Source organism: Equus przewalskii, chromosome 30, assembly GCF_037783145.1.
Source record: "Equus przewalskii isolate Varuska chromosome 30, EquPr2, whole genome shotgun sequence".
Lineage (NCBI taxonomy): Eukaryota > Metazoa > Chordata > Mammalia > Perissodactyla > Equidae > Equus > Equus przewalskii.
Genome location: NC_091860.1, coordinates 18,998,920 through 19,025,950, shown reverse-complemented (window position 1 = coordinate 19,025,950; position 27,031 = coordinate 18,998,920). Strand labels below are relative to the sequence as shown.

General features: G+C 38.7%; 1 protein-coding gene across 5 annotated transcripts; it reads left to right on the top strand.

The window, feature by feature from the left end:
* Window positions 1-1,086: 1,086 nt before the first annotated feature.
* SUV39H2 (SUV39H2 histone lysine methyltransferase) lies at window positions 1,087-26,484 on the top strand. Of its 5 annotated transcripts, XM_070601215.1 has the most exons (7): window positions 1,087-1,147; window positions 2,935-3,132; window positions 4,777-4,922; window positions 17,769-18,440; window positions 20,216-20,362; window positions 21,864-21,993; window positions 22,768-26,484. In XM_070601215.1, exons 2-7 carry the CDS (start codon window positions 3,054-3,056, stop codon window positions 22,872-22,874), a joined length of 1,281 nt encoding a protein of 426 aa, XP_070457316.1. In that variant the 5' UTR covers window positions 1,087-1,147; window positions 2,935-3,053; the 3' UTR covers window positions 22,875-26,484. The 5 variants fall into 5 exon arrangements, with proteins under 5 accessions (XP_070457316.1, XP_070457317.1, XP_070457318.1 ...); XM_070601216.1 differs by lacking the exons at window positions 1,087-1,147; window positions 2,935-3,132 and adding an exon at window positions 1,739-1,991; XM_070601214.1 differs by lacking the exons at window positions 1,087-1,147; window positions 2,935-3,132 and adding an exon at window positions 1,820-2,372.
* The last annotated feature ends 547 nt before the right edge of the window (window positions 26,485-27,031 follow it).

Below are 27,031 nucleotides of genomic sequence, written 5' to 3'. Positions count from 1 at the left end.
GGTGCTGTATATGTAGTCAAGACTGGAATTCAGGCAGAGGTCAGGGCTGGAGACAAAAAGTTGGAAATCTTAAGCATAAGGATGATATTTTAAACCCATGGGAACTGAGGCAGTCACTTAGGGAGAGGGCAGAAGAGAAATGTCTCAGGGCCAGCTCCTGGGGAACCCCAGCATTTAGGTTGGATAGAGGAGAAGGAGCCAAAAATGGGAGTAAAGAGTGGCTAGTGAGGTTGAAGGAAAACCAAGAAAGAAACAGTTAAGGATGGATGCTGATGCGGTGCTGTTAGGACATACAGGAGGGGCCAAGGGTACCGTTGGGGAGGAGAGGGTGGGAGAAGCTGTGGGAAGGATGCCCTGGGGGGAGGTGAGGCTCTATCCAAGTCTTAAAGGGTCTGTAGGAGTAATCCTAGCAAAGATGGGGAACAAGTAGGCATTTTCTACGTAGAGAACAGGATTGACCAAAGTCCTGGGGACAGGAAACAGGTAATATTTGAGGAAGTGACCAATTAGAATAGGAGGAAAGTATGAGCAATGAGGTTGAGAAGTGGGGACAGGAACCACCATATCACAAAGGGGCTTCTATGTGACAGGCTGGATAGGACCTTTATTCCTTATTAGCAAGGTAATAAGATGCTAAGATGCTCATTATAGAAATGGTTAAGTATGCAAAACTACAGGTCAAAAAGGAAATCACTCCCCAGAGATTTTGTATTTATCTTCCTATAGTACATTTTTTCTTACACAGTTGAAACTGTATATTTCATAGGTTTTTGTTGTTTGTTTTGCTTAACGTATTAAACACCTCCCCAGTACTAAAGGTTTCATAATGTTTAATGGCTATACAGTATTTCATAATTGAATCAAATTAATGTGTTATTTCCAATATTTCAAATTTATACATGATGTTTTGAAATATTTTTGTAATTTTTTATATAAATTTATTTTAAAAATCCTTAAGCTGTCAAATGGCTTTCTAGCGAAGTTTTCGCAATTTACCCTTCCAAGATTTCTGCCTTGGATTGTTTAGAAGAGTCACCATGGATGCAGTGTGAAGAATGGATGGGGGCGGGGTGAGGTGGAGACCGTGGAGAACTCCTGGAGTTGTCTTGCTGAGAGGACCTGGGCCTCACGCAGCCTTGCCACCAAGGTGTGGCCCCGACCCTGAAACATCGGGCACAGCCTGGAACCTCGTCAGAAATGCAGACCTCGGGTCCCAGCCCAGACCTACCTAATTCAAATGTTCATTTTAACAAGATGCTCAGATGATTTCTATGCCCTTTCCAGTGTGAGACGCACTGATCTAGACCGGTGGTTTCAAACCGTGCTGCACACTAGGATCACCTGGGGAGCTCTAAAATTCCAGTTCTCAGGTCACACCCCTACCCTTAAATCAGTCTCCGCGAGTGGGGCCAAAAAGCACCCTCTCCAGATGATCCCCACGTGCAGCCAGTTTGAGAACTTGGATGCAGGGGAGTAGCGAGAAGGAAACGGGCCAATGGTCAGTTGGGCTCAGGTGGCTGAGGAACAGGCACGGGAGGGAAACATCCCCTGCACAGTACAGCTCCGCTCTGCGTTTTCGACTTTGTACGGCGTACCCCGAGTGCCTGTGTAAAAACTGAAAAGCGCGGGGCGGCCTTCATCCGGACCCCGGAGCTAGGCGCCGGACCAGCCGTGCGAGAGCGGGCGGCCGCTAACGAGCGGAGCGGCCCGCCCCGGCGCGCACCCCGCCTCCCGCCCCGGAGCCCCGCAGCCCCGCCCCGCTGCCGGCCGCGCGCCGGGAGGCGACGTGGGGCGCAGGCGCGCTCGCAGCCGCGGCTGGGGTCGGCCTCCGGTGACGTCAGGACCCGGCGGCTTCCAGCCGTGAGCCGCGGCCCCCGACTCCGACTGCCGGCCGGGCAGGGGCGGAGCGTCAGGCCCGCTGAGCTATCCGCTCCGACCGCGCCAGTTTGAATGAAAGCTCCCCAAGATGGCGGCGGCCGAGGCGCGAGGAGGTGAGGGCTGGAGAGAGGCGCCCCTCACCGTGCCCCGCGCCCTAGGCAAACTCCCGAGGCCCGGGAAGCGGGGCCGGGACCCGCGGGCCCGCCAGAGCGCGACGCGGCGACACGCCGCCTCCCGCCCTGCTGACACCCCGGCGCCCACATGGGCGCCGCGGGCCGCCCCCTGCCCCTGGCCCCTGCCCCTGCCCCTTCTCGCGGCTCGGCCCGACCGCTCCCCGCAGTCTCCTCCTGCGCCCCGCACCCGCGGGGCCCTGCCCGCGCACCCGGCGTCGGGGGCGCCGCTCTCCCGCCCGGCGGAGGTCCCGCGGACTCGGTGGCCCGGCCCCCGCTGCCCGTCGGGCCCGAGGCCCCTCCCCGCATGGCCGCCGTGCGGAGGTATTCGTGTGGCGGGGGGTCGGGCCTGGGGCGCGCGGGTGGCTGGACCCCTTTGTGGTCGGGGGCGGGACGTCTGCGGCTGGCGTGGCCGCTCGGCTGAGAAGCCGGTGGGTAAATGCGACCTCAGGATCGGAGGGGAAAGAAAGGGCGCCGAAGGATGAGCGCCAGGAAAGGAAGCAAGTGAGGGTACCCCCGAGGCGGACGCCCTGGGAGGCTACATTCGCATTGGAGAATAGCCTAGAAAGTGGGTGTTTGAGGACGTAGCCTCTGGTTTACAGTAATTTTTATACCCCCGGGAACTTGCGTGTTACTTATGTGGGCGCCAGAGAATTGGGTACTGAACGTGGGTGCGTGTTGGTATCGCGCTGTCCCAAAGACTGGAACCTTCAATGCATTCTAGAATTTTAAAGATGTTTTCCAGCGCTTCTCCTCTCCACGTAGTTTATGAACGCATAATCCCCCAACTTTTCTTCCACGAGGGCTTAGTGTGAACTAGTGTAAGGTTTTTGTGGTGGTAATGAGATGTTTAATCTTACAAATGAATTCTTCTACCTTATTATAGACAATCGGAATTGTTACCAAGGGTTTGCAGTTTTTATGTTCCAGTTTGTCTTATTCTCAAAATTGCATTTCCGTCGAGAGTTGTGTCTTGAATCCTCCTGTTCCTTCAGCTAGATAAAAATGGTGGGAATGGCAAACAAGTACACCTTGGGTAGATACCCCACAGGAGCCTGCTTTGCACGTGATCTGCATAATGAGGGTAAATTTACACAAAACATCCTGAAGTGTTTTCAATGGAAGGGATTTAAGGGGTCTTTTCTGTTCTGCCAGTCTCCTACCCCCAAACCACCACTCCAAAGCAAGCAACCCCTTCCCCCAGATTTTTGAGGGGAAAATATCTTTCACTTCTTGGTCTAGAATTATGAGTCCTTTGTAGGAAGGGGGGTGGTGGAAATCGTGCTTCAGGCTTTGTGACAATGAAGTCCGTGTGTGAGTTGGGGAGGGTGAGGAAAGGATATAGTTAGAGCTGCTGTGTTCTTTCTTCCCTGGAAATCACCTCAAAACAAAAGATTATCACAGCTACCTTGGAGAGCTACCACGTAAAGCTTGAATTTACTGATAGATTTTGTTTGATAACCCCCATTTATTCCACCTCTCAAATTTTTTCAGTGAATCTGAAAACCAGAAAGATGGAAACCTCGCTAAAATCATGTAGCTAGGTGGCCTAGCAAAGGCTGGGGCAGAGGACCCTTAATCCTCTCTCTTGCTTACCATAACACTAGCCATAAAACCAAGTTTATTACCTATTTCTAAACCTCGGTTGGTGTTAACATATTTTATATGCAGTATGGTGGCATACTGTTTACAGAAATTTGAGGGTAAAATCTTCTGCAGCACAATTACTGGCTTCTGTAAGGCTGATTATGAGTGTGGCTGATTTTCTTCAAGCTTGGTGTATAGATCATGTAAAATGAATACTCTGTTTTGTAATTCTTGGCTTTAAAAACAATACAGGAAATAAGGATTAGGAAAATCAATATACTCCATTATTTTATTGTAACTCTTGGGTTTATTCGCCTTGATAGTAACACATTGCAGCATGGGCAAAATCATAAGTGGAGTTAAAATTTCATGCAGCATTACAAAGTGAGAAAAGTAGGGCATGTGGTGTACGAATATGTGACTATAGAACTGTATTTCAATTAGATTTCAGTTTTTATTGTGCAACTAAGAGAAAGGGAAAAAGTTACTTTTTAACAAGTTATAAGATTATTTTAAAATATATTGATTATATATTATATATATTATATATATTATATATAATATATATATTATATATATTCTATATGTATTGATAAAATATAAAAGATTATATTTAAAATATATAAGATTATTTTAAATATATATTTAAAATATATAAATAAAATATATTTAAAATTATTTTAAAGTTTAATATATATTTTAAAATATATTTTAAGATATATTTCTAACAGTAATAAGTATGTCCTAGAGATCCACAATTATTAAAACAGCAATTATGGTCTAGGTAGAATATAATGGAAAAGTCAAAAGCATTATCTCTGTCGACCTTTGCATCATATTATCTGTAATCTTAAGAAAGCTTACAGACATGAAACGTTTTGTAGAAATTAATTGCCGTCAGATAACACAGTAGGATAGAGACCCATGAGAAAATCCAAGACCAGTTTACCAAAATAGTTCTTCCATGCTTAACTTTTTCTTGAAGACACGTAAACAGTTTCTTGTTATATGAATTTTTAGTCCTGTAAAATTGCCAGTTGAAGGGTGGGGCTATAGAGGTCTTAAATTTTTCCTTTTCTTTTTTTTTTGTTTTAACTGAGTAGCTGTTTCATTAGTAAAGAATTCTATTTTCTTATTGTAGCTTGGTGTGTGCCTTGCCTAGTTTCACTTGATACTCTTCAGGAATTATGTAGAAAAGAAAAGCTCACATGTAAATCGATTGGAATCACCAAAAGGAATCTAAACAATTATGAGGTGGAATACTTGTGTGACTACAAGGTAGTAAAGGTAAGGCAAATATCTAGCCCCTTAAAAGAGACTTAATCGAACTCTAATTCAGTATTTCATATTTCTGTAACATAAAAGGAACCTTAAAAGTAAGCAAAGCTCTTCTTAATGTTTAAAATTCTAAACCATAAAAATTTATATGTCCTATCATCTATATTGCCAAATAACATTGAGAGGATTTTGAAGCATAAACTGTTCTTGTGTTAGAATATTTTAAGGTGTTTATATCGTTCTACGTCCAACTCTTGATTATCTCCATGTGGATTACCAGAGCAAATGTTGTATTTCATTTGTTTCAGATTGGCTTCTCCTGTCATTCATTTTGTTCCTGAATCATATTTCCCCACTATCACCTGAAATGAACCTTAGAAATTAAAACCAATTTTCGTGTTATTGAACCTCCTCAGGAAGCATTGATTTGTGTTTCCTGCCATCACGTCAAACTCCAAGGATTAGTGAGGTTCTGTGGTGTAATAGAATGGCCTGGAGTTCAGTCATTTCTAGACTTCATCTAGTACCTTGTGACTTCAGCAAAGTCATTTAACTTCTCTGGGCCTCACTTTATTCCTGTTCCTCTTAAAAATGACAAGCGTTGTTCTTCTAAGAAGCTTTTTCACTCTAAACATTACAATATATTTTTGACTACTTCATCGCTCTTTAGCCTACTCCCGCTCCAAGAACTCTGTTTTGGTCATTGATCTGTTAGTTCTTCCAGATAAGTGAATCCAGAATCCTGTTTAATTCTTTCATTTCCTCCTCCTTCATCCTCATATCAATTCAGTCATTAAATTCAGTTCTTCTTTGAAACATCCATCTTCTTTTGGTATCACTGCCTTCCCCGCCTAGTGGGATTTTATGATCAAGCACTTCACCTAAACTCTCAGCAACCTTCAACCCCAAAACGGCCCAATCCTCTGCCATCTGAGTTCCTGAACTCCGGTCTGGCCATTCTAGCTGAGAGTTTCATCTAATCACATATATTGGCTCCATTAAACCTTCTTTCTGTTCTCACCCTGCTCACTTCTCCTTGACAAGCTTTTTATCTTTTGCTTTCTTTTCCCATTCTTGTCAGCAGTTTTCTCAACTTTTATAACTTTTCTAGACTTCATACTCTATCCCTCACCCTCTGGTATTCAGCTGCCAAGCTCTTCTACCTCAGTGGAAAATAGGATCCTTCAAGCGTGAACTCTCACTATTGCTCATTCTTACTTTCAGAGGTATCACCGTTTTTCTTTTTTCCTCTTATCCATCCCCTTTAGGACTTTGCTTAATCTGTGATGTCTTTTTTGTATCAAGTTTTCTTTTTCCACTGATTTATCTCAATCGATAAACCTATTCAGATCTTCCCTAACCTTCAGAAATCTTCTTAGGACCTTACCTCTCCACTCAAGCATTTCCTGTCTTCTCCTCCTACTTCATTTCCCATTAACTTTTTAAAACAGCTTTATTGAGATATAATTCACATACTGTACAATTCACCAAATTAGAGTGTACAAAGCTTTAGGTGTTCTCTCAGACTTGTTCGAAAATTGATTGTGGGGATGGTTACACATTGCCATTACCCCAAAAAGAAACACCACACTGCTTAGCAGTCCCTCCCCAAACCTCCCTGTTCTCCTTTCCCCCCAGCCCTGGGCACCCACTAATCTACTTTCTGTCTCCATAGATTTGCCCATTTGGATATTTCATATAAATGGAATCATACAATTTGTATGTGGTCCTTTGTGCTTGGCTTCTTTCACTCAGCGTAATGTTTCAAGGTTCATGTTGTAGCGTATATCAATACTTCATTCCTTTTTATTGCCAAATATTCTGTTGTATGGATCTGTCACATTTAATTTATCCATTCACCACTTGATGGACATCTGGGTGGTTTCTGTTTGGAGGCTCTTACAAATACTGCTGTTATGAACATTCATGTGCAAGTTTTTGTGTGGACAGATTTTCATTTCTGTTGGATGTATACCTAGGAGTTGAATTGCTAGGTCATATAGTATCTCTATGTTTAACCATTTAATGAACTGCCAAACTGTTTTCCGAAGCGACAGCACCATTTTATATTCCCACTGGCAGTGTATGGGAATTTCATTTTCTCTACATCCTCACTAACACTTATTTTCTGACTTTTTGATTATAGTTGTCCTAATGGGTGTGAAGTGTATCTCACTGTGGTTTTGGTTTGCATTTCTCTGATGGCTAACGATGCTGAGCATCTTTTCTTGTGCTTATTAGCCATTTGTATATCTTCTTTGGAGAAGTGTCTATTCACATCCTTTGCTCATTTTTAAAAATTGGGTCATTTGTCTTTTTATTATTGAGTTGTCATAGTTCTTCATATATTATGCATAGTCCTTTATCAGATATACAGTTTGCAAAAATTTCCTCCTATGGGTGTCTTTTCACTTCTCAATAACTTTTTAACCCACTATATTCTGATTTCTGTCCTGTCAGTCACCTAATTGCCAAATTTGAGGACCTCAAATCTTACTCTACTTCTTTGTAACATCCAACACTGCTGGCTACCCTTTGTTCTTTGAAACTCTCTTGTCTGTGCCGAGACTGCCGAGGTTCAAATTCTGGCTCTACCATTTATTAGTTGTGTTACCTTCAGCAAATTTTTAGCCTCTCTGTCCTTCAGTTTCTTCACTTAGGAAATATAGTACCCGTCTCATAGGATTGTTATTGGCATTAAAGGAGTTGATAGAGGTGAAACGCTTACCACAGAGATTGACATGTTCATACTATAGAAGTGTTTACTGTCATTATTGTTACTCAGCTCTCTTTCCACTCCTCTTTTCTGCCTGTGTATTTTTGTCACTGTTCTTTCTGAATCTCCTTTACTGACTCTTATCTGTCCTTCCTCTGAAATACAGGTAATCTCTAAGGCTCTGTCCTTGGCCCTTTTCTCACCTTGAAGTTGCTCTGTAGATGACCAATTTCCCATTGGTTTCTACTTGTATCTATTTGGCTCATGACTTCCAAATCTTTGTGAGGCATCGACCTCTGTCTGGGCTTTATTTCAAACTGCACAGCCTACAGGTACCCAAATTCAAAATAGTCATAACTACACTCATTTTCCTCCCACAAATCTGCATCCTGATCCAGTGTTCCCTATCTAGGTTAACAGAATCATAATACCCCCAGTTACCTAACCTTGTAATTTCATCTTTAATTCTTCTTTCCTTCCTACTCGCTTAATCTAATAGGTCATAAGATTATATTATCTCTGCCTCTCTGTTTGTCTTTTCCTGTTTATTCCTGTTATACTTTCACAGAGAGAGTTACTAAGTAGTGCTTACATTGAAGGAGCTACCAACATTCTTTCTCATACAGAATTCTGAGTATCGTAGTTCAGTTTTGGGTAGCTTTTGCTGTATAGTTTCTCCTTCGTCCTTCTCATCAGTCCTTTGCTTTCTTTCTTTGGAATAAGCAACCTTACTTTGCACACTTATGTCCTCAACACCCCACTTATATCCCCCATTTCTTCTCCTGCCTAGCACAGAGTATTTAATCTATAAGCCATCATTACTTCAACATACCTGTACCTTTTTTCTCTCCTTTCTCTCACTCTCTCATACTCACGGCAGGTGAAAGGTCTTATGACCCTTACTTTCTTTGTGTGTTCCCCTCCATTTAGCTTGTAAAAGACACTGTCTCACTACCCTGTTCCTCAAAGCCATTACAGTTGTTTCTAAAACACAGCTCTGATTGCATTAGGGCCTGGCTTTAGACCTTTTAGTGGCTCCTGTTGTCTGCCAGTCTAAGAGAGCATTTAGGCTGAGGTTCTTTATTACCTGGCCACCAGCCACCTTTCCATCTTTACCTCTTGTGAAATATCCTACTTTCTGTCCACATTGGAATACTTGTAAATTCTTTCATTTAGCTAAGATTTACTGAGCACCTGCTATGGGCCAGGCACTCTTCTAAGCATTGGGAACAGAGCTTAAAAATAGACATAGCTCGTATTCTAATTCCTGGAACACATCATGCACCTTTTCGCCCTTTTGCTTTTCTCACCCAGTTGCCTCTTTGGAATACTATTGTTTCCCTTCTCTCCTTGGCAAAATCCACTTGGCCTGCAAAGTTCAGCTGAAAGGTTCCCACCTATTATGGAGCCTTCTTCCCTTCCCCACTGCCAGTACAATTAATTGCTTCATGTTTAGGACTTATAAAGCACTGTTCTTTTCATTATTCTAGAACTTATCACATTTTATAGCTTTGCTTCATACCTTCCCTGCTAAATTGTCAACCAGTGGAGAGCCAGGACTATGTCTTACTGTAGTCTCTAGTACATAATGGGTAATAATGGGTATTAGTTAGTGACTAATGAATTGAACTGAGTTTTGTTTCAGTGATTTCTCCAGTCTTCACAATCACTATTAGACTAAACCTTCATTGCTTCATGCTTAGATTCTAACAGCAATCTCTTGACTAATATCTCCTGTTTCTTCTTTCTGTAGTCTCACTTAATAAACATTTGAGTTTCTTCTGTATGTCAGGTTCTACATTAGGCACTGGGAAAATAAAGATTAATAAGAACTGTCCCTTACCTTATGGAACTCAGAGCCTGGTGAGAAAGATTGAGAAGTAAATCATCCATTGCAGTATAGTATAATAAGTGCTATTGCAGACATCATTACAAGATCTGTGGGAAGCACACCTAGGCCTGGTCACAGAAAGCTTTCCAAAAGAGGTGATATCCAGCTGGGGCCTGAAAATATAAGTATTGTAATTCCTTGTGGCTTTGGTACAGAGGATGGAGCGGGAGGGAAAGAATGAGAGGTGAGTGAATGAACTTTCAGCCCTGCTACAGCAATGGCGAGTCACTTGAAAGGTTCTAAAAAGAGTGACACAATCAGATATGTGATTCAGAGAATTTTCTCTCTGCAGTGAGGAAATGGGTTGGCGGGGATGGGAATGACACATGCACAACTTACACACTCTGAAAGGCTGTTGGAATAATCTAGGCAAAAAATGATGGTGCTTGAACCAAAGTATAACAATGGGGGTGAAGAGAAGTAGGCGAAGTTTTTAATTAGCAAGGATGTAAAATTTAAAAGTCTGTGGTTTGGTGGTCAGGGGGTTGGGTGAGGATCTGGCAGTGAGGGAGCCCCATCTAGGAAAACATGGGTTTCTGACTTGCAATGGTGTAGATAATAATACTGTTCACCAAGACCCAGGAATATAGCAGGATTAGGACGGGGACTAGATTGGGTTTGGAGAAGAAGGTTGAAAACATTTAAATATGAGATGACCAGTAGATAGTTGGAAATGTGGCTCTAAATCAAGAGTGAGAACTAACTGGAAACATGGCTCTTGAAGTAATTGGCAAAAAGATAGCAACTGAAGCCCTGGGAATGTATACAGTTACCCATTCATTAACTCGGTAGATATTTATTGGCCATCTACCATATCCTGTGCTAGGCACTAGGATCTCAGCAATGAATGACAGAGAAACTCCAGTAATCATGGTATTTATCTTCTCATGATGATAGAAAAACCTTAAATATAATTGCACAAAGTACTTAATTATAGTTGAGGTAAGTGCTAATGTAGAGAAGGCTCAGACTTATCCTGGAGAGACTAGGCAGGTATCTGTGAGGAACCGATATTTAAATTTGGTGCTAAAGGATGAAAAGATAAATGGGAAAGGGTCTTGAGGCAGAAGAAAGCCTGACTTCTTCAAGGAATAGAAAGTGTGAGTGGAACATGGTCAGCAAGAGGGATTGAAATGAAGCTAGAAGGAGGGACAGACCCAGAAAGTGCAACTCCTTTTAGGTTAAGAAAAGAATGTTGGACTTCTTATGGGCAATAGGGAAATATTTTGTAGTTCTGAGCAGGAGAACGACATGGTGAGATGGATGTGTTGGAGATATTACTCTAGCTCTTGTGCTATGAACGGATGGAAAGTGGTAAGGGGCTATTGCAATAATTCAAGCAAAGAAAATGTGAGAGAAGAACAAAGACTGAGGAATAGCAAGGGGTACTCATGGGAAGAACAGCCAAAGAGACTGAGACAACTGGCAAAAAAAAGTAGGAAGCAGACCAGAAGAGTAAATCATGAAAGCCTGAGGAAAAGAGAATGCAAGCAAGAGAGAGCAGTGCCCAGCGGGTCTCATAAGAACTGTAAGGTCTGCATTGGACTGAGCCGTGGGAGGGTCGTGGGTGCCCTTAGAGCGGGAGAGCAGTGCCCAGCGGGTCTCATAAGAACTGTAAAGCCTGCATGAGACTGAGCCGTGGGAGGGTCGTGGGTGCCCTTAGAGCGGGAGAGCAGTGCCCAGCGGGTCTCATAAGAACTGTAAAGCCTGCATGAGACTGAGCCGTGGGAGGGTCGTGGGTGCCCTTACAGCAGGAGAGCAGTGCCCAGCGGGTCTCATAAGAACTGTAAGGTCTGCATTGGACTGAGCCGTGGGAGGGTCGTGGGTGCCCTTAGAGCGGGAGAGCAGTGCCCAGCGGGTCTCATAAGAACTGTAAAGCCTGCATGAGACTGAGCCGTGGGAGGGTCGTGGGTGCCCTTACAGCAGGAGAGCAGTGCCCAGCGGGTCACAGGAGAACTGCAAGGCCTGCATTAGAATGAGCAGTGGGAGGGTCGTGGGTGTCCTTATAGCAGGAGAGCAGTGCCCAGCGGGTCACAGGAGAACTGCAAGGCCTGCATGAGACTGAGCCGTGGGAGGGTCGTGGGTGCCCTTACAGCAGGTTCTGTGGCATGGAGAGAAGAAGCCAAAATAGAGTGAAGTAAAGAATAAATCAGAAGTAAGAAAGTAGAGTCAAGTAGCTTGCACAACTATTTCAAGAATTTTAGCTTTGAAGAAAGGGGAAAAGATGTGTAGGCTGTAAGGGTCCTTATAGTTTTACATTTTTTAGAATAATATATGCATGTGGTTTAAAAAATTGAATGTTATAAAAGGCTTTATACTGAAAAGAAGTCTTCCACCCTGTTATCTTGGTCTCCAGTCTCTCAGCTTTTATTAATATATCATATCGTTTAGAGATTCCTTACATATTTATATCTTTAAGGAGGTTTAGTTTAATTTGCTTTTTAAAAATGAGCGAGGTTTCAATGCTAGCGAGAACCAGTAGAGAGGGAGAGCTGGAAGAGGACGGGTAATTGATGGAGGAAGTCTCCCTCTTCTGTTGCATCTGCCTCCACCTTCTTCTCTACTTAACGTCCATGGATGAGTGGAATTTGTTCCTGGAGATTTCTGTTTTCTCTCTACATTAGGAACAGAGGTCCTGTGTTACTGAAAAAAATGGGGGAGCTAGTGGGATAGAGGCCTTGAGCAGGTGGAGGAGGTCTGAAATAGCCAACTTGGGAAATGGAAAGAATACTAACTGGGGAACCGCAGGGTTGTTACTATTATGAGTTCATGTCAGGGTCCAGTTGAACTTAAAGGTTCTATACTATAGTAGTTAATCGCAGTGCTCTGTGATTTTTCTGCACCATGTTCTTGCCATGTCACTCCTTCCTACAGAAAAATTTCTGACAAAAACATGGGTACTCTCTATTAACATGCTTAGCTCATTAGTGAAGAACTAGAGTCCCCAGGCATACTGGTGGGGCTTCTCCCTTAGTAAGCACATATTAAGAAAGAACTATTACCCAAAACTTTGACTTCTTACAGTATCCAGGTAATTCTGTCTCTCTAGAACCACCACTATACTACATGCTACATACTAACAGAATATTCCACATCTAACCATGGATTAATATTCGTAAAAGAATGATTGCATTTAGAGTGGTTTGTTAAGAACTGGAATAAGAATAGGGATCATTAGACTAAAACCCAAATTTTAGAGATCAAGAAAGCTCCAAGAAAGGACTTTCCCAAGGACGTGTTGCTCATTTGTGTTGGTCTTGGACCTCTACCCCAGGTCTCACGGTCCCTACTCTCTGTCAGTTACTGATGTGAAAATCATTAGCTTTCCAAAGACCATAATAGTTCTCAAACTGTGCTGCCACGGAACACTGGTGTTTTCGTGATCAGATGCAGGCTGTTGTTATCACTAACACTGAATATGATGATTATTTCAAAACCTGCAGGAAAAAATTAGCTAGTGGGAAGATAGATTTTTGTTGTTGTTGTTTTCCTCCCATATAGATATTTTAAAAGTTTTTGTGCTTACTACCATTTATTGGCTATAGACAGCAGATAGAACAAATACTGAAAAACCACGAATTACTATCTCCAGGTTAAGTGTATCAGCTGGTATTTCTTTTAAGGACTCATATACAGTCATGTGCTGCATAATGACATTTCAGTCAACGCCAGACCACATGCATGACGGTGTTAGTACTGGATAGCCTAGGTGTGTAGTAGGCTGTACATCGAGGCTTGTGTAAGTACACTCTGTGACGTTTGCACAATGACAAAATTGCCTAAGGACACTTTTCTCAGAACATATCCCTGTCGTTAAGCAACGCATGAATGTAGTTACTAGTGATTTTCATATTGCACACATGTTGGTAAACATATTTTTTGTTATAAATTCAGAAACATGCAATTAAAGCCTAAGATATGGTAGGCAATTGTGCTTGGTTCTGGGGCTACAAAGAATAAGATTCCATCCCTTCCCACAAATCTCTTATAGTTTAGATTGGAAATGGGAATACGGTGGGGTTGGCAATGATCAGTCCTCTTTGGGCAAGAGAGGTAGGAAAGACTTGTCAGAAGAGATGACACTTGAGCTGAATTTTAAAGATGAGTTGGTTTTTCTACACATAAAAGATGAAACTGAAATAAATAAGTGTTCATTAGGTAAATGAAAGAGGCCATTTTAATTAGAGAGAACTTTGTGAGCAAAGCAGCAGGAAGGTATGAAAAGGCCTGGCAGCTCAAGTACCAGCGCAGGTCATTGTGGCTAGAGGGTGGTGTGTGAATGGGGCCATACTGGAGGATTGAGCTAGAGAGGCAGCACCGTCCCAATCAAGAATGATCTTTGTTGTAAGGAGGTTTGAACTTAATTCTGTAGGCAATCGGGGAGCCATTCATAGTTTTAAGCAAGAACATAACAAAATGACTGGTACGGTGGATAATTTTTTTATATGGAAACTCTACACTTTAATAAAGAAGGATAGTTTGGAGAGTTGTCAGTCTCAAGGCGGAGAAACCAGTTGGGAGATTAATGTAATAATCCAGGCAAGAATCGAAAGCCTGAAGTAACTAGAGCTATGATAATAGAGATGGACAGGAGTAAGCATCTAAAGAAACTTGATGAGGAATTGAGGAGAAGAATTATGGCTGATCTTCTGGTTTGCAACCTGTGTGACTACGTAGACAGGGTAAGATTCCTCTTGATGGGGAGAATACAGAAGGAATCCATTTAAAATGGAAGGAGAGTGGGGAGTTCCATGTGGATAGGTTAATTTAAGAACTCGGACATCCAGTCTGCTGTTGGATATGTGGGGTTGCAATAAAATTTTGGGAGTCATCAGCATGTAATTAAAACCATTGGAGTGATGAGCTTGCCCAGAGAGGCATTTAGAGCAGGAATTCCTAACCTGGAATCCAAATATCCTGAAATTACCCAAAATATTACATATGTGACTTTTGTTAGGGAAAGGTCCAGAGCTTACTTCAGATTCTCGAAAGGATAATAAACGGTTCTTTAGTGTGGAAAGCGGCCACGGACAGAGCCCTGAGTATCTGGTTGTTTTTAAGTGAAGGGCAGGGATAGCAGTCTCAGTGAAGAAGGCAGAAGAGGAACAAGGGAGAATCAAGATATCAATGCGTAAGTCAGAAGAGCCCTTGGCTTGGCAATTAGAAGATTGGTAAAATTGTTCCTAATCAACAAGATGGAATTAAATGTAATGAAGCTCCCCACAGAAACACCATGGTTTCCAAGAATTGTAAAAACCATTGGCCTACAAGTTCAGAGCCCTCAGTCCGGTGTTCGAGGCTGTCTAAAATTTGCTCTTGCCTTGCCATAACGGTTTTATCTTTCACTTCAATGTTCTAAACTTTAAAGCTAGCCAAATCCATCTCTTCATGTTGTCTGGATACTTCGTGCAAATCTTAGCTCCAAGCTTTTGCTGGTGTTTTTCATCCTGGCTGCCCTGTTCCCTACCCAGCAAGTCCTAGCAGTCTTTCACGGTGTAGTTTGTTCTCCTTCCTCTGTGACCTGTTCTGATTGTCGGACCTCTGTTGATTTCCCTCTTTATATTCCAGTTGTATTGATTGTCTTCTTTGTTTTGGCATTTAAAATTGTACTACCTTGCATTGCTACTTATTTTACATATTATTGCCTTCTTTCCCAATAAGATTTTACTCCTAAAGCCTAGTATTGCCTTCCATTTCATCATACCTCCTAATGACCGAAAACTTTCATATACTTATTGTAGATACGAAAATATTTGAATTTAACCCAAGCCAAACATAGTGGGGGAAAATGTCTTTAAGAAAAACTTCATATGATGCATTCCAAATTATACAGGAGTGATTTTGTTGGATCATTTTTATGACTATGCTCCATTTCTATAGGTAATCAAGAGTTGACTGCATATCAGAATAAGATACTGATTTATAATATATGAGGCTTATGAAATTTTTGGCTTTTATTTGGAATTTTAGGATATTGAATTAATTGAATTTGTTTCTTAAGTCAAACTGATTTTTCTGTATAAAATTATCTTATTTTTCAAACTGGAAATATCTTTTTTGGATTTTAATAGTAAAGTATTCTTATAAAATAAAGTCTACAAAGTAGTAGAAATAAAATATTACTAATATTTCTATACTATTTGCTAAAAGCATTCATGTTTCATAAATATCTTTACCATCCATAAATTAAGTGGGTACCAATGTGATTAACATACAAAACTTAGTCACTAAAAATGCAAGTGACTTATCATTAAACAATACAATACGCTATTTTGGAAGCAAACCAGTAGCACAGTGTTTTAGTTTTGCTAAATGATAATTTAGTTTAATTATCTGACTTGAAGCCGTGTTCCTGTTTCTCTCATTGTTTGCTGGCAACTTTGGCATAACCCAGGGCTTTGGTAGGAAAAACTGTAGCAGAAAAAAAAAGAGGACCCAGGGTTCATTGCTTTATTCTGGAATCAGAAAAATTAAAAACTTTTATAATTTAGAGCAGTAGATATGTTAGATACTGTCAAGTGGATTTCATTATTGTTGAGTAGATACCTAACAACCGTCCCAAATTGTAGGAGTTACCTGACAGGAGGAAGAAATCCATGTTACATCTTAGGGAGTCAATTTGACTAATATTTAAATATATGTCTAGGCCTTTTTTCCTGGAATCACAATCTATATCTCCATGGAAGTACAGTTTTTGTGCATACCCTCACACCATAATTTAACCACATAGTTTTAACAGAGAAAACGTATTTTGACCATTTTCATAAAGAAGCAAAGTTCTTTTAATTCACAAGCATTCCTGCTTATTGAGTGGAATATCGTGAAACACTGAGATGAAGACAGTGGGGAGAAGACAAGCTTCTCGCTTAGCTGAGTGACTTGCTCCTGCAGAGCTGCGTCGGTGCTCCTCAGCCCAATTGGAGCCTCAGCAGCATGGCTAATACCACATTACCGAGACCTTCCAGGGCGTCTGGTACTAATACATTATGGATAGTAAAACAGCCAGCATGGGCATCCTTACTTTATCATAAAATCTTTATTAAGAATTTGACGGGAAAGCAAATGTATCCCAATTAAATTTTTATTAATATCTGTGAATCAAAATAACTAAAAACTACAGAATGCAGTTTAATCACTTTCAGAAGGTGTTTTACCCTAGGGCACGTCGATGTATTAGTCACCCCACAGGACAAAGAAAAAACTGAGAGACTTTATTGCAGAATTTTTTTGTTATACACACTTGACTACCTTTTTTAAGGGGAACATGGCATTGCCTGACTTTAAGGGAAGAAAACATAGTCAAGTCACTGGGGTAGGAGGGCAGGACTCCGGGCACCGTGGGGGCCAACAGCAGTCTGAGGGGCAAAGCAAAATATTTGACCTTTGGTGGCTCGAGTGCCTGCTCCCTAATCCAATCACAGGTGAATCTAACTAAGGGAAGAGTTCTCTGGGATTGTGCTGTCCAATAGAAATATACTACAAGCTACATATGTATAATTTTAAATTTTCTAGTAACCACATTAAACAAAAAGAAAGGTGAAATTGCTTTCAATAATGTTTAATCCAATAAATCCAAAATTTTATTTCAATTTGTAGTCAACATTTTTTAAAAGTTAAACAATATTTTACATTTGTTTTTTGTGCTGTCTTTGAAATTCAGTGTGCATTACACGTAAAGCATATCTCAATTCAGACCAGCCACATTTCAGGTGCTCCATAGATACACACGGCTAGGAATGACTGTATGCGACAGTGTGTCTCTGGAACATCTAGGGGATGTGTGCCATGACACTGAGAAATAGAACCTCCTCATATCCAGCATAAAATATTAAATTACAGACTTTAGAGGATGCATACATTTTTGCTGGCCAAGTAAACCACTAATCTAGATCCTAAATTGTTCGGGGACTACCTATTTCCATGATCAAGAAATACTTTTTTGTTTAACATAATCACTGTTTGGTAAAATATTCATGAATTTCAGTACTTTTATCTTTCTCTAGGTGCAACTCTTTTGCATATGGTCAAATATATTATGCCACATCTAAATTCTATATATATTTTATGTAATATAAAGAAAAATCATGTTTTTTTAGGATTTGAACTTCTTCTGCTAGAAATCTGTGACTATATATTCTGAACTTTATTAAGAAAAATGATAATGGATACCTTACTCCTTAAGATAGTAAATTATTTTAAATAATTGAGACTGTCATAATCTGATTTGCATTTTCTTTTATATTTTAAGGATATGGAATATTATCTTGTAAAATGGAAAGGATGGCCAGATTCTACAAATACTTGGGAACCTTTGCAAAATCTCAAGTGCCCATTACTACTTCAGCAATTCCTTAATGACAAGCGTAATTATTTATCTCAGGTAAAGAAAGGCAGAGCAATAACTCTAAAAGACAATAACAAAGCTTTGAAACCTGCCATTGCTGAATACATTGTAAAGAAGGCTAAACAAAGGATAGCTCTGCAGAGATGGCAAGATGAACTCAACAGAAAAAAGAATCATAAAGGAATGATTTTTGTTGAAAATACTGTTGACTTAGAGGGCCCACCTTCAGACTTCTACTACGTTAATGAATACAAACCAGCTCCTGGAATCAGCTTAGTAAATGAAGCTACATTTGGTTGTTCGTGCACAGATTGCTTCTTTGAGAAATGTTGTCCTGCTGAAGCTGGAGTTCTTTTGGCTTATAATAAAAACCGACAAATTAAAATCCCACCTGGTACCCCCATTTATGAATGCAACTCAAGGTGTCAATGTGGACCTGATTGTCCCAATAGGATTGTACAAAAAGGCACACAGTATTCACTTTGCATCTTTCGAACTAGCAATGGCTGTGGCTGGGGTGTAAAAACCCTTGTGAAGATTAAAAGAATGAGTTTTGTCATGGAATATGTTGGAGAGGTATGTTCAATTTATCACATAGCAAATAATGTGCATGGAAGGTTTACGCTTTTGAAAAGTTACCTTTTTACCTCAGTAACAAATATGTGGTATTATGATTTTGATATTATCATTTGGAAATAAGTGGATATTTCTAGTTTGAGAAGAAGGGTTCACTGGCATAGTTAGAAATATGAACTTGAATATGAGCAAAAAATACATAGAATGACAAATGAAATGGATACAGTCATCTTTCAACAAACACCCATTCATGGTCATTGAAACTGGCATTTGTAAATTTTAAAATATGACAACTATTTTTACACAAAAGTCTAAACAGAAAATCAGATCTAAACACATGCTGACTTTGAAACTTTTAAATTGTAATTTACTTCATCCATTTTACCAAATATGGTTAAGTATAGTTGGCAAAATTCAACTTTTGTATGAATGTGAAGGATATTGTAGAGTAGACCAATGCTATATGAGCAAGTATTGTAAAATATACATAAAAGCATTCATTGCATCCACAAGAAAATCCAAACTCTGTATCTGCAAGTCGGCTACAAAGACTATTCTCTAAATCACCAAATACTAAGCAAATTTATTTTTAGACATATAACGTATATATACAAAAAATAATATTAACCATGTGCCACATACTCTTCTAAGCACCTTATGTATTAACTTAACTCATTAATTCTCTGAACAACTCTGTGAGGTAGTAGTATTATCTCCATTATTATAGATGAAGAAACTGAGGCCCAGAGAAATGAAGCAACTTGCCCAAGGTCACACAGTAGTAGTAAAGAAGAGCCAGGATTCAAAACTAAGGCTCCAAAATCAGTGCACTTCACCACTGTACCACACTTCCTCAACCTGGGTTCAGCTGTGACTACAAAAATATGAGTGTGACTGCATATCTGGGGTTGTCAAATCTGACATTTTAAAAGTTGTTTGGAGTTGGATAACCTATATTTATGTATATTGTATAGAAATCTGAGATTAAATTGGATCCTTATTTTGATCCTTACAGTTTTAGACAATGGCAGATTATTATATATCACTATTCAGAATACTAGATCTTCTATAATCAAAGTATTCTCTCTTTTGGCTTGATGAGTGCAGCAGCTAAATTTGGTTGACACCACGAATCACTTTAGACATTTTTGGTTTCCTAAGCTGAGCAGGTGGTCAAGCTGTGTGCTTAAGAGCAGAACTGTAGATGATGGTTTTGAGCTACAGAATTTCATGGAAACAACCTCTTCTACAAAACAGAACTTTCCACACAGTTGACTGCAAATTTAACATAGCTTCTCTCCTGTATTTGGAACAAACCTCCATTTATAATTGCACACAGATTAGTTATAGGAAAAATAGGCCTTTAGAGCATATACAGTATACTTGTCATTAGTCCTTTACATTGTGTTATGTCCTGCAGAGAGCTGTAGTTGTCTAGCTTTTTGAACATCTCAACAAATTAGAATGAAAGTTAGTACACTGTTTCAACTTGTTAATTGTTGGCTTGTCCTAATTCCTATTTAAACAGTCATAATTTTTTTGCACCATCGTTTCTTCTCCCTTTGTTTTCCCACCTCTTTCCACCGAACTCTTCTAGAGTAGTTTGTATGAATGTTTGTTTTGATGACACTTTAATTTCTTTCTTTTTACACATTTGTAGGCGTTAATATATCGATTAACTTATGGATGAGTGTTTCTTCAGTTCAGCAATAGCTACGTATAAATAAACTACACCCTATACTATGTATAAATATACTATAGTTTTTTCTTTTTAGGTAATCACAAGTGAAGAAGCTGAAAGACGGGGGCAGTTATATGACAACAAAGGAATCACATATCTCTTTGATCTGGACTATGAATCTGATGAATTCACAGTGGATGCAGCTCGATATGGAAATGTGTCTCATTTTGTGAATCACAGTGTAAGAAATACTTAAAGTATAGACAGCACTAATTTAGTGCTGATTTAATGATTTTCCATTGTTGAATTCCATTCCATTATTCCATTGAGGAATAATTCTTTTTAAACTACGTACCCTTTTAATATTTCCGAAGTATTTTAATACAAGGGTCTCTTCTGTTAAGTCATGGTATTATTGCTGTGTTAGGAAAATTCATCAAGATGCCTACCAAATACCGTGCATGTTGCAGGAGTCTTTACATATGTGACTTCATTTAAAGTTTCCAACTACTTTATAAGATAGGTATTATCCTCATATAGAGAAGGAAATTGACAAGCAGAGGAATCAGGAGGTAAAATGTTTAAGAATCACACACAACTATATAGGTTTCTTACAGAAGTTAACACAGCTTAAGTTTAGGATATACAGCTAAGGATGGCTGTTGTTTCTTAAAATGTAAACTCGTTAGCATTTTTATAAAATTTAAGAATTTGTAGAGTATTGAAGTATTTAGGACTGTTTTTCTAAACTATAAATTGGTATTCTTAATTCATGTTTGAAAAGAGCTTAGAATACAACTGGAACCTTAACTCCAGAATCTTATACTTTATAAAAACTATTTTCAAAAATATAAGGAGGTTAGTAGTTAATTGGGCACCTACTAAGTGCCAGGTGGATAACACAGTATTAGGCTCACGAAAGTGACGTTATCTCCATTTTATAGATTACAAGGAAAATGGGTCTCGGAGAGTAAGTTATATAGCTAACCATATAAGGGAGTAGACCATGTTAAACTTCTGATGGATTTTATACCAAGAAACTGGTTTATGATTAGTAGTGAAATCTTAGAGACCTTCTGACTCCCTTGTTAGTTTTCTGATTTACTTAAACTTGTACTTTAAATTTTTTCTTATATATAATAAATTTTTTCTTAAATAACAAATTTAAGATACTGTATTCAAGGACAAATTAAACACTTATTTGATTTCTTAGTATGACTCACTGGATCTTTTTTCCTTGCTTATTCCAGAATTTGGTGTAGAGTTCTCAAAATATCCAACAATTCCAAACAAATTTTAAGGAATGAAACCTCATGCAATATGAAATTTCAGTTCTACAGTGCTCATTTGATTTTTTTAATACAGTTACTCTAGTTCTTTAAATATGCCTTACTGAAATATTTACAGGTGAAATGATAGTATCTGGGATTGGCAGTGAAATCCTCCAGAAAAATTAAAAAGTTAGGACTAGGTGAAACAACATTAGCAAAAATGTTAATTGTTGGGAGCTGCACATGTAGATTATGTTATTTTCTCTAGTTTTATGTATGTCTGAAATTTCTATAAGTGAAAACCCTATTTTTAAAAATGTGCATTCCTCAAAGACTTCTAAACAATAAGCAACTTAATTTCCAGTAGAACTTAAAAAACTAATACTCTGGGAAATTGAAGATTTTATATGGCAGGTAGAAGAGCTCATTCATGTCATTTTTACTTAAATGGGTTCTGATGTTCCTTTTTAGTGTGACCCAAATCTTCAGGTGTTCAATGTTTTCATTGATAACCTCGATACTCGTCTTCCCCGAATAGCATTATTTTCCACGAGAACCATAAATGCCGGAGAAGAGCTCACTTTTGATTATCAGATGAAAGGTATGGTTTTCAAGTACAATTTCATTGGTGGTTTCAGTATGAAGGATCTAATCAGTAGGAAAAGACCTTTGATCATCTGAACCAAACTGATATTAAAACTGAAAAAATGAGGCCATAAGAGTTTGTCTTTTTACTCAAGGTCACAAAGCTAATCTGACAGAGCTAAAACTAGAATCCATGCCTGCCTGACCTTGGGCTGAGTAATGCTCTTGCTTCTCTATCACGTTGCCACCTGCTTTTTCACAACTTACATTATGGAAGCTTGTTAATTGTACTACAACATCTTTTCTCAATACTATTTGTATTTAAAAAATTGTAAACCTACATTATGAATATTTACTAAGGGATGTATATTCAAAAGATTGAAAGTATGATTTAAATCACATATGGATTTATTGCATTCCTACTTGAATTTGGATTTTAAAAAGAACGTTTAATTCCATTTGCTTTACTGTGACAGTATAAGTGTTTTCTTTCCTTTGTTTTTCTAAGTATGATGCCCTTTGCATATTGTTACTACTTGACCTCAATTTATGGCTCTTAAGTAATGTATGAAAAGAATGATTGTATATTGAATTTTCCCAGTAAGTTTTATTCCATTCTTGTAAATATGGGCTAATAACATACACTTTCCCTCTTACTAGCCAACAACATCCTTTCACAACAATTCATAATGATTTGTCTCTGAATATTCACATTTATTTAAAACTGATAGAAAATTTGAAACTCATTCTGAATTGTCTTAACCCTCTTTCTCTTTTCTTATGTATTCAGGTTCTGGAGATATATCTTCAGATTCTATTGACCACAGCCCAGCCAAAAAGAGGGTCAGAACTGTGTGCAAATGTGGAGCTGTGACTTGCAGAGGTTACCTCAACTGAATTTTCAGGAAATAGAGCTGATGATAATTGTAGTTTTCTTTTTTTCTAATATTAATATTTAAAAAATAAGTATTTGGGACTCTTTTCATACTATCAAGATTATACACTACGTTAATTTAAATTCATGTTTCAAACTATGGGCCACATGTATTAGTGATGCTTCTGAAGAGAGGAATAGAGTCACAAAGACTAATGTGAAACATACATATTTACTGGTTAGATACCAAACGTGAAAGGAAAACCATTTACAGATCAGCATATACATACTAAAGAAGTCTATGTGAATAGAGAAATGCCTCCTTCAGAGTTTGTGTTAAACTGATAATGTAATAGTTGCTAAGACCCAACATTCAACTTGCCATACACCTTGAATTTAGAGAGAGTTAATTCAATTTGGGCAAATATACAAGTTCTATTTTTGTTACTGCCATTCCTGTGTACCTACTTACTACTCACTGTACTTGTATTTGAGATAAACAGGTGATACTGAATTATACTCTATTTTCTACTTCTTTCATTAAAACATTGGGATCTTGATACAGAAATTTAAAGTCTAAAATTAAATGTTAAAAAAATTAATTACAGCTTGATTTCATATTTTGAAGCAATCTAGACCATTATGATGAATGTATGTCTGAACCAGTAATTCTTAAAGATTTTTTAATTCCGTAGAAGGAAAATCTCCAAAATGCTCTAAAAGTTTAGAATATGCTTCTCTGAAACGGTGGGGAGGTGGGACCAGGAAGGTTTTCTGGAGTGCCGGGCAGGGGAAATGAAGCATCATAAGGGCCCCTCGTGAATATGAATTAGAGCCACACAGTGCCTCTGGTCTGAACAGTGAGACAAGACACCCCTGAGAGCAGCTGTACCTAATGATAAGTTTTCACACAGTACACTAACATAACAGCTTCTGAATTTCAGGCAGTTTTAACATTTCCTTTCCATCAAATTAAATTATTTTTGTATTTCCTGCAGGCTCTTCTTAAAAAGTAATCTGTATTTTGAATGGATACTTATTTTATACATGAATTTTTTTAAATGTGATAAAGCTAAACCTGGCTTGGCCAAAATATGTGCCTAAATTTATGAAACCATTTATTACTTGAACTATGAAGACTGAAATGGAATATATTCATTGTTTTTTTTTCTTTTTTATGCTGTATAGTAAAACCTCAATTGGGAAAAACTGTTTTCATCTCTTTCTGATTCTGGGATTTCTAATTATGGTGTCCAATGTGAAGGTAAATGAAGCAAGTAAATGTACCTTTCAGTATGCCGAATTAACGTCTACCTACGCTCAGTGCCCCAGGCTTTAATGACCAACAATAAGAGTGGGTAAACTTGAACTGACTTCAAGAATGCAGCACTCAGATATCTTCTTAATCTTTAACCTCTCTTTTTTTGGAAGAAGCTACACTTTATAATTCATTATATTGCTACCATGTGACTTTCCTGTTTTATAGGGTAAATTGTTTACATGTTTGAGCCTCAGAGTATATCTGCTAATCGAAATCTGCAGGTGTCAAGGAAAAATACATTTTTTAGTCCATTTCTTATGTTTTGTTTATGGAAAAAATACATTGTGTGGTAAGAAAGTGTCACAGATTTACAGGTTGCTCCGGTGGCCAAGATTATTTTGCATAATTTTTTCACAGGTTTAAAGATGTAATGTCAACATTCTTTTTATAAAAAAATCAGTGTTTTACCGTCTAGTAATTTGATCTTTTCTACTTTTTGTGTTAAAATATGTAAACTGGAGGGCAAAGGGAAACTGGCTGTTTTCAGTAAACTTTATCCTTATTAATAGAAATTTAATGGGCCTTTGAGATTTTAATTACCCATGTTACCTTTATGTTATTAAAAAGCTGAACTTAAACAGTAAAATAATAGAAACTATGTAAATGAAGCTGTTAGGAGCTTTAACCATTTTAAGTCAACATTTAGCTGCTTTAAATTAGTTTCCTAAGTTGCCAGAATTTGTTCTCTCAATATAAAGCAAATATTCAAAGATAATATTTAGATCAAGTTTAACCTGTAAATTAATCCACTGTACAAGCTATGTTAACACCATTGTCTTCAGTATCTACATGAGAGTATTGTGATACACAATTGGTAATCTCAGGGTTTTCTCCCTATATATGCAAAATCTAGACTGCACTTATTTTTCTTATAGTTCAACAGTTTTTCTTTAGCAAAATAAATGTAATTTGGCATTTGACTTTCTATTTATCATGACTTAGCTTTATTTCTGAATATTTTACTGTTATTTCCAGTAAGGCTACAAAAGGAGCGGAAAAATACTGATGTATTCCTGACTACCTGCTATTGAGCTTAACCAAAGGTTTATTACCATTCCTTTAAAGGTTACTTTCGTTTTAAGAGAGTTATCATTGTCATGGGTTGTGTATTTGAATATTAAAGTAGAATTTTACACTTAACATAATGTGGAATGGATACTTCTAAAATGTTTTAGCATTATTAGGGACTTAAACATATTGTGCTAAGTACTGCCTGGAAGTGCAAAGGAATTTAAGAAGTAGAGCTAACACTCTGTGGGCCAGTCTTAGGCCCTTTATATGCACTCATGTGCTTCTCATAAATCGACGAGGTGGGTGCTGTCAAAGTCACTATAGGACACTGAAGGAAACAAGTTTAGACTGGCTAGGTAACCATAGCACGCCAGAGATCACCCAGCTCAGAGGCAGTAAACTGAATCTGACTATTTTTAACGTATTTAACCAGCTTTAGGCAGACTTTTTAAAAAATCAGTTTCTACTGTTAGTTTAAACAAACTTCGAAGTCTTGGATTCCTCTCTAAGGGAAATGTGGCTAGCCACTGGGTTTCTTCTGTGATATATCTTGGTATTTTGAAACTTTTTGTTTTTCATTTTTCCTTTTACACTTTACAGTTCTTACAGTGGCTACTTTATTTTTACTTCAATTAATCCTACCTGTTTTTATGCTCTTTCTGAGAGGCATTTTTGCATAGTGATTAAGAGCGTGGACTCTGGGGCCTGAATTACCTATGTTTGAGTTCTGACTTCGCCCCTTACTAGCTCTGTGAACTAACCTCTCTGTGCCTTAGCCTCCTTATCTGCAAATGGGGATAATCTATCTATCTACCTCAGAGGGTGGTTGTGAGGATTAAAGGAGGTAATATACAGTGTGTAAAAGAATTAAGCATTGTCACAGAGTAAGCACCATATATAAGCATTTGCTATAGTTATTCTGTACTATAAACCTGTACATTAAAATCTTTGGTGATCACTAGAAGTTTTTTGATCAAAGTGTCTTCTAGTGCTGTTAGCCCTTAAATTTCTTCAGCCAGCATTTACTATGCCAGACTCACATAATAAATCAATGAAAATGTGGCAGTATGTAATATTAAATTGATGGTGTGATTATAAAATGCCAAGAATATATTCAGAAGAATGTTTACAGGCATGTTTTGAACACCTACCTTGGATCATAAGCTGTACTATTAAGATGAAATCTTAAATGTCAGTGAACATATACGAATGTATATAGTTACATTTATTACATGATTTATGATAATGAAGTGTAACATTTAGAGCTATAAATAAAAAATGAAGTCTCTTGGTTTCTGTAATAGGCCTATTGTAGTTGTTATTAGATATCAACCCATGGTTTGCAGTCCCTGCTGGTTCTCTCCAGTGATTTCATATTCACTTTGAATTTAGGTGGTAGTCCTCATAGGGGAGATGGGAAAATGAAATGTATATAACTGGAATCCTGCCCCTCTCACACTGAGTGGGTAGAGGTGTGTCATCAAAAGCTCAGAGCAGCAGCTGAGCTAGAAAAAAGGGGTGAGGGTTCACTTAAAACTCCTTGTGTTCGGCCTTCTGTTCCTTTGCCCCCCAGGTACCTGACTAAGCTCAGAGCACTCTCTCTTGGTATACATAGTGTACATGGTAATAAAACTTACTGCTGAGTAATTTAGGGCAGAGACACTTACCTTAAACTGTGACTCAACATATTCCTCAAAGGCCACTCAAAGGGGAACTGACCAGGCCCTCCCCTCCGCCCTCTCCCTCAAGAACCGTGTCAGTTCCGCCCCTCATCCCTCCTCTTGTGCCAGTTTCTTAGCTGAAATTTGAAGTCTAGGTGTCACTGTCCAGTTTTTCTCCCATGTAAAT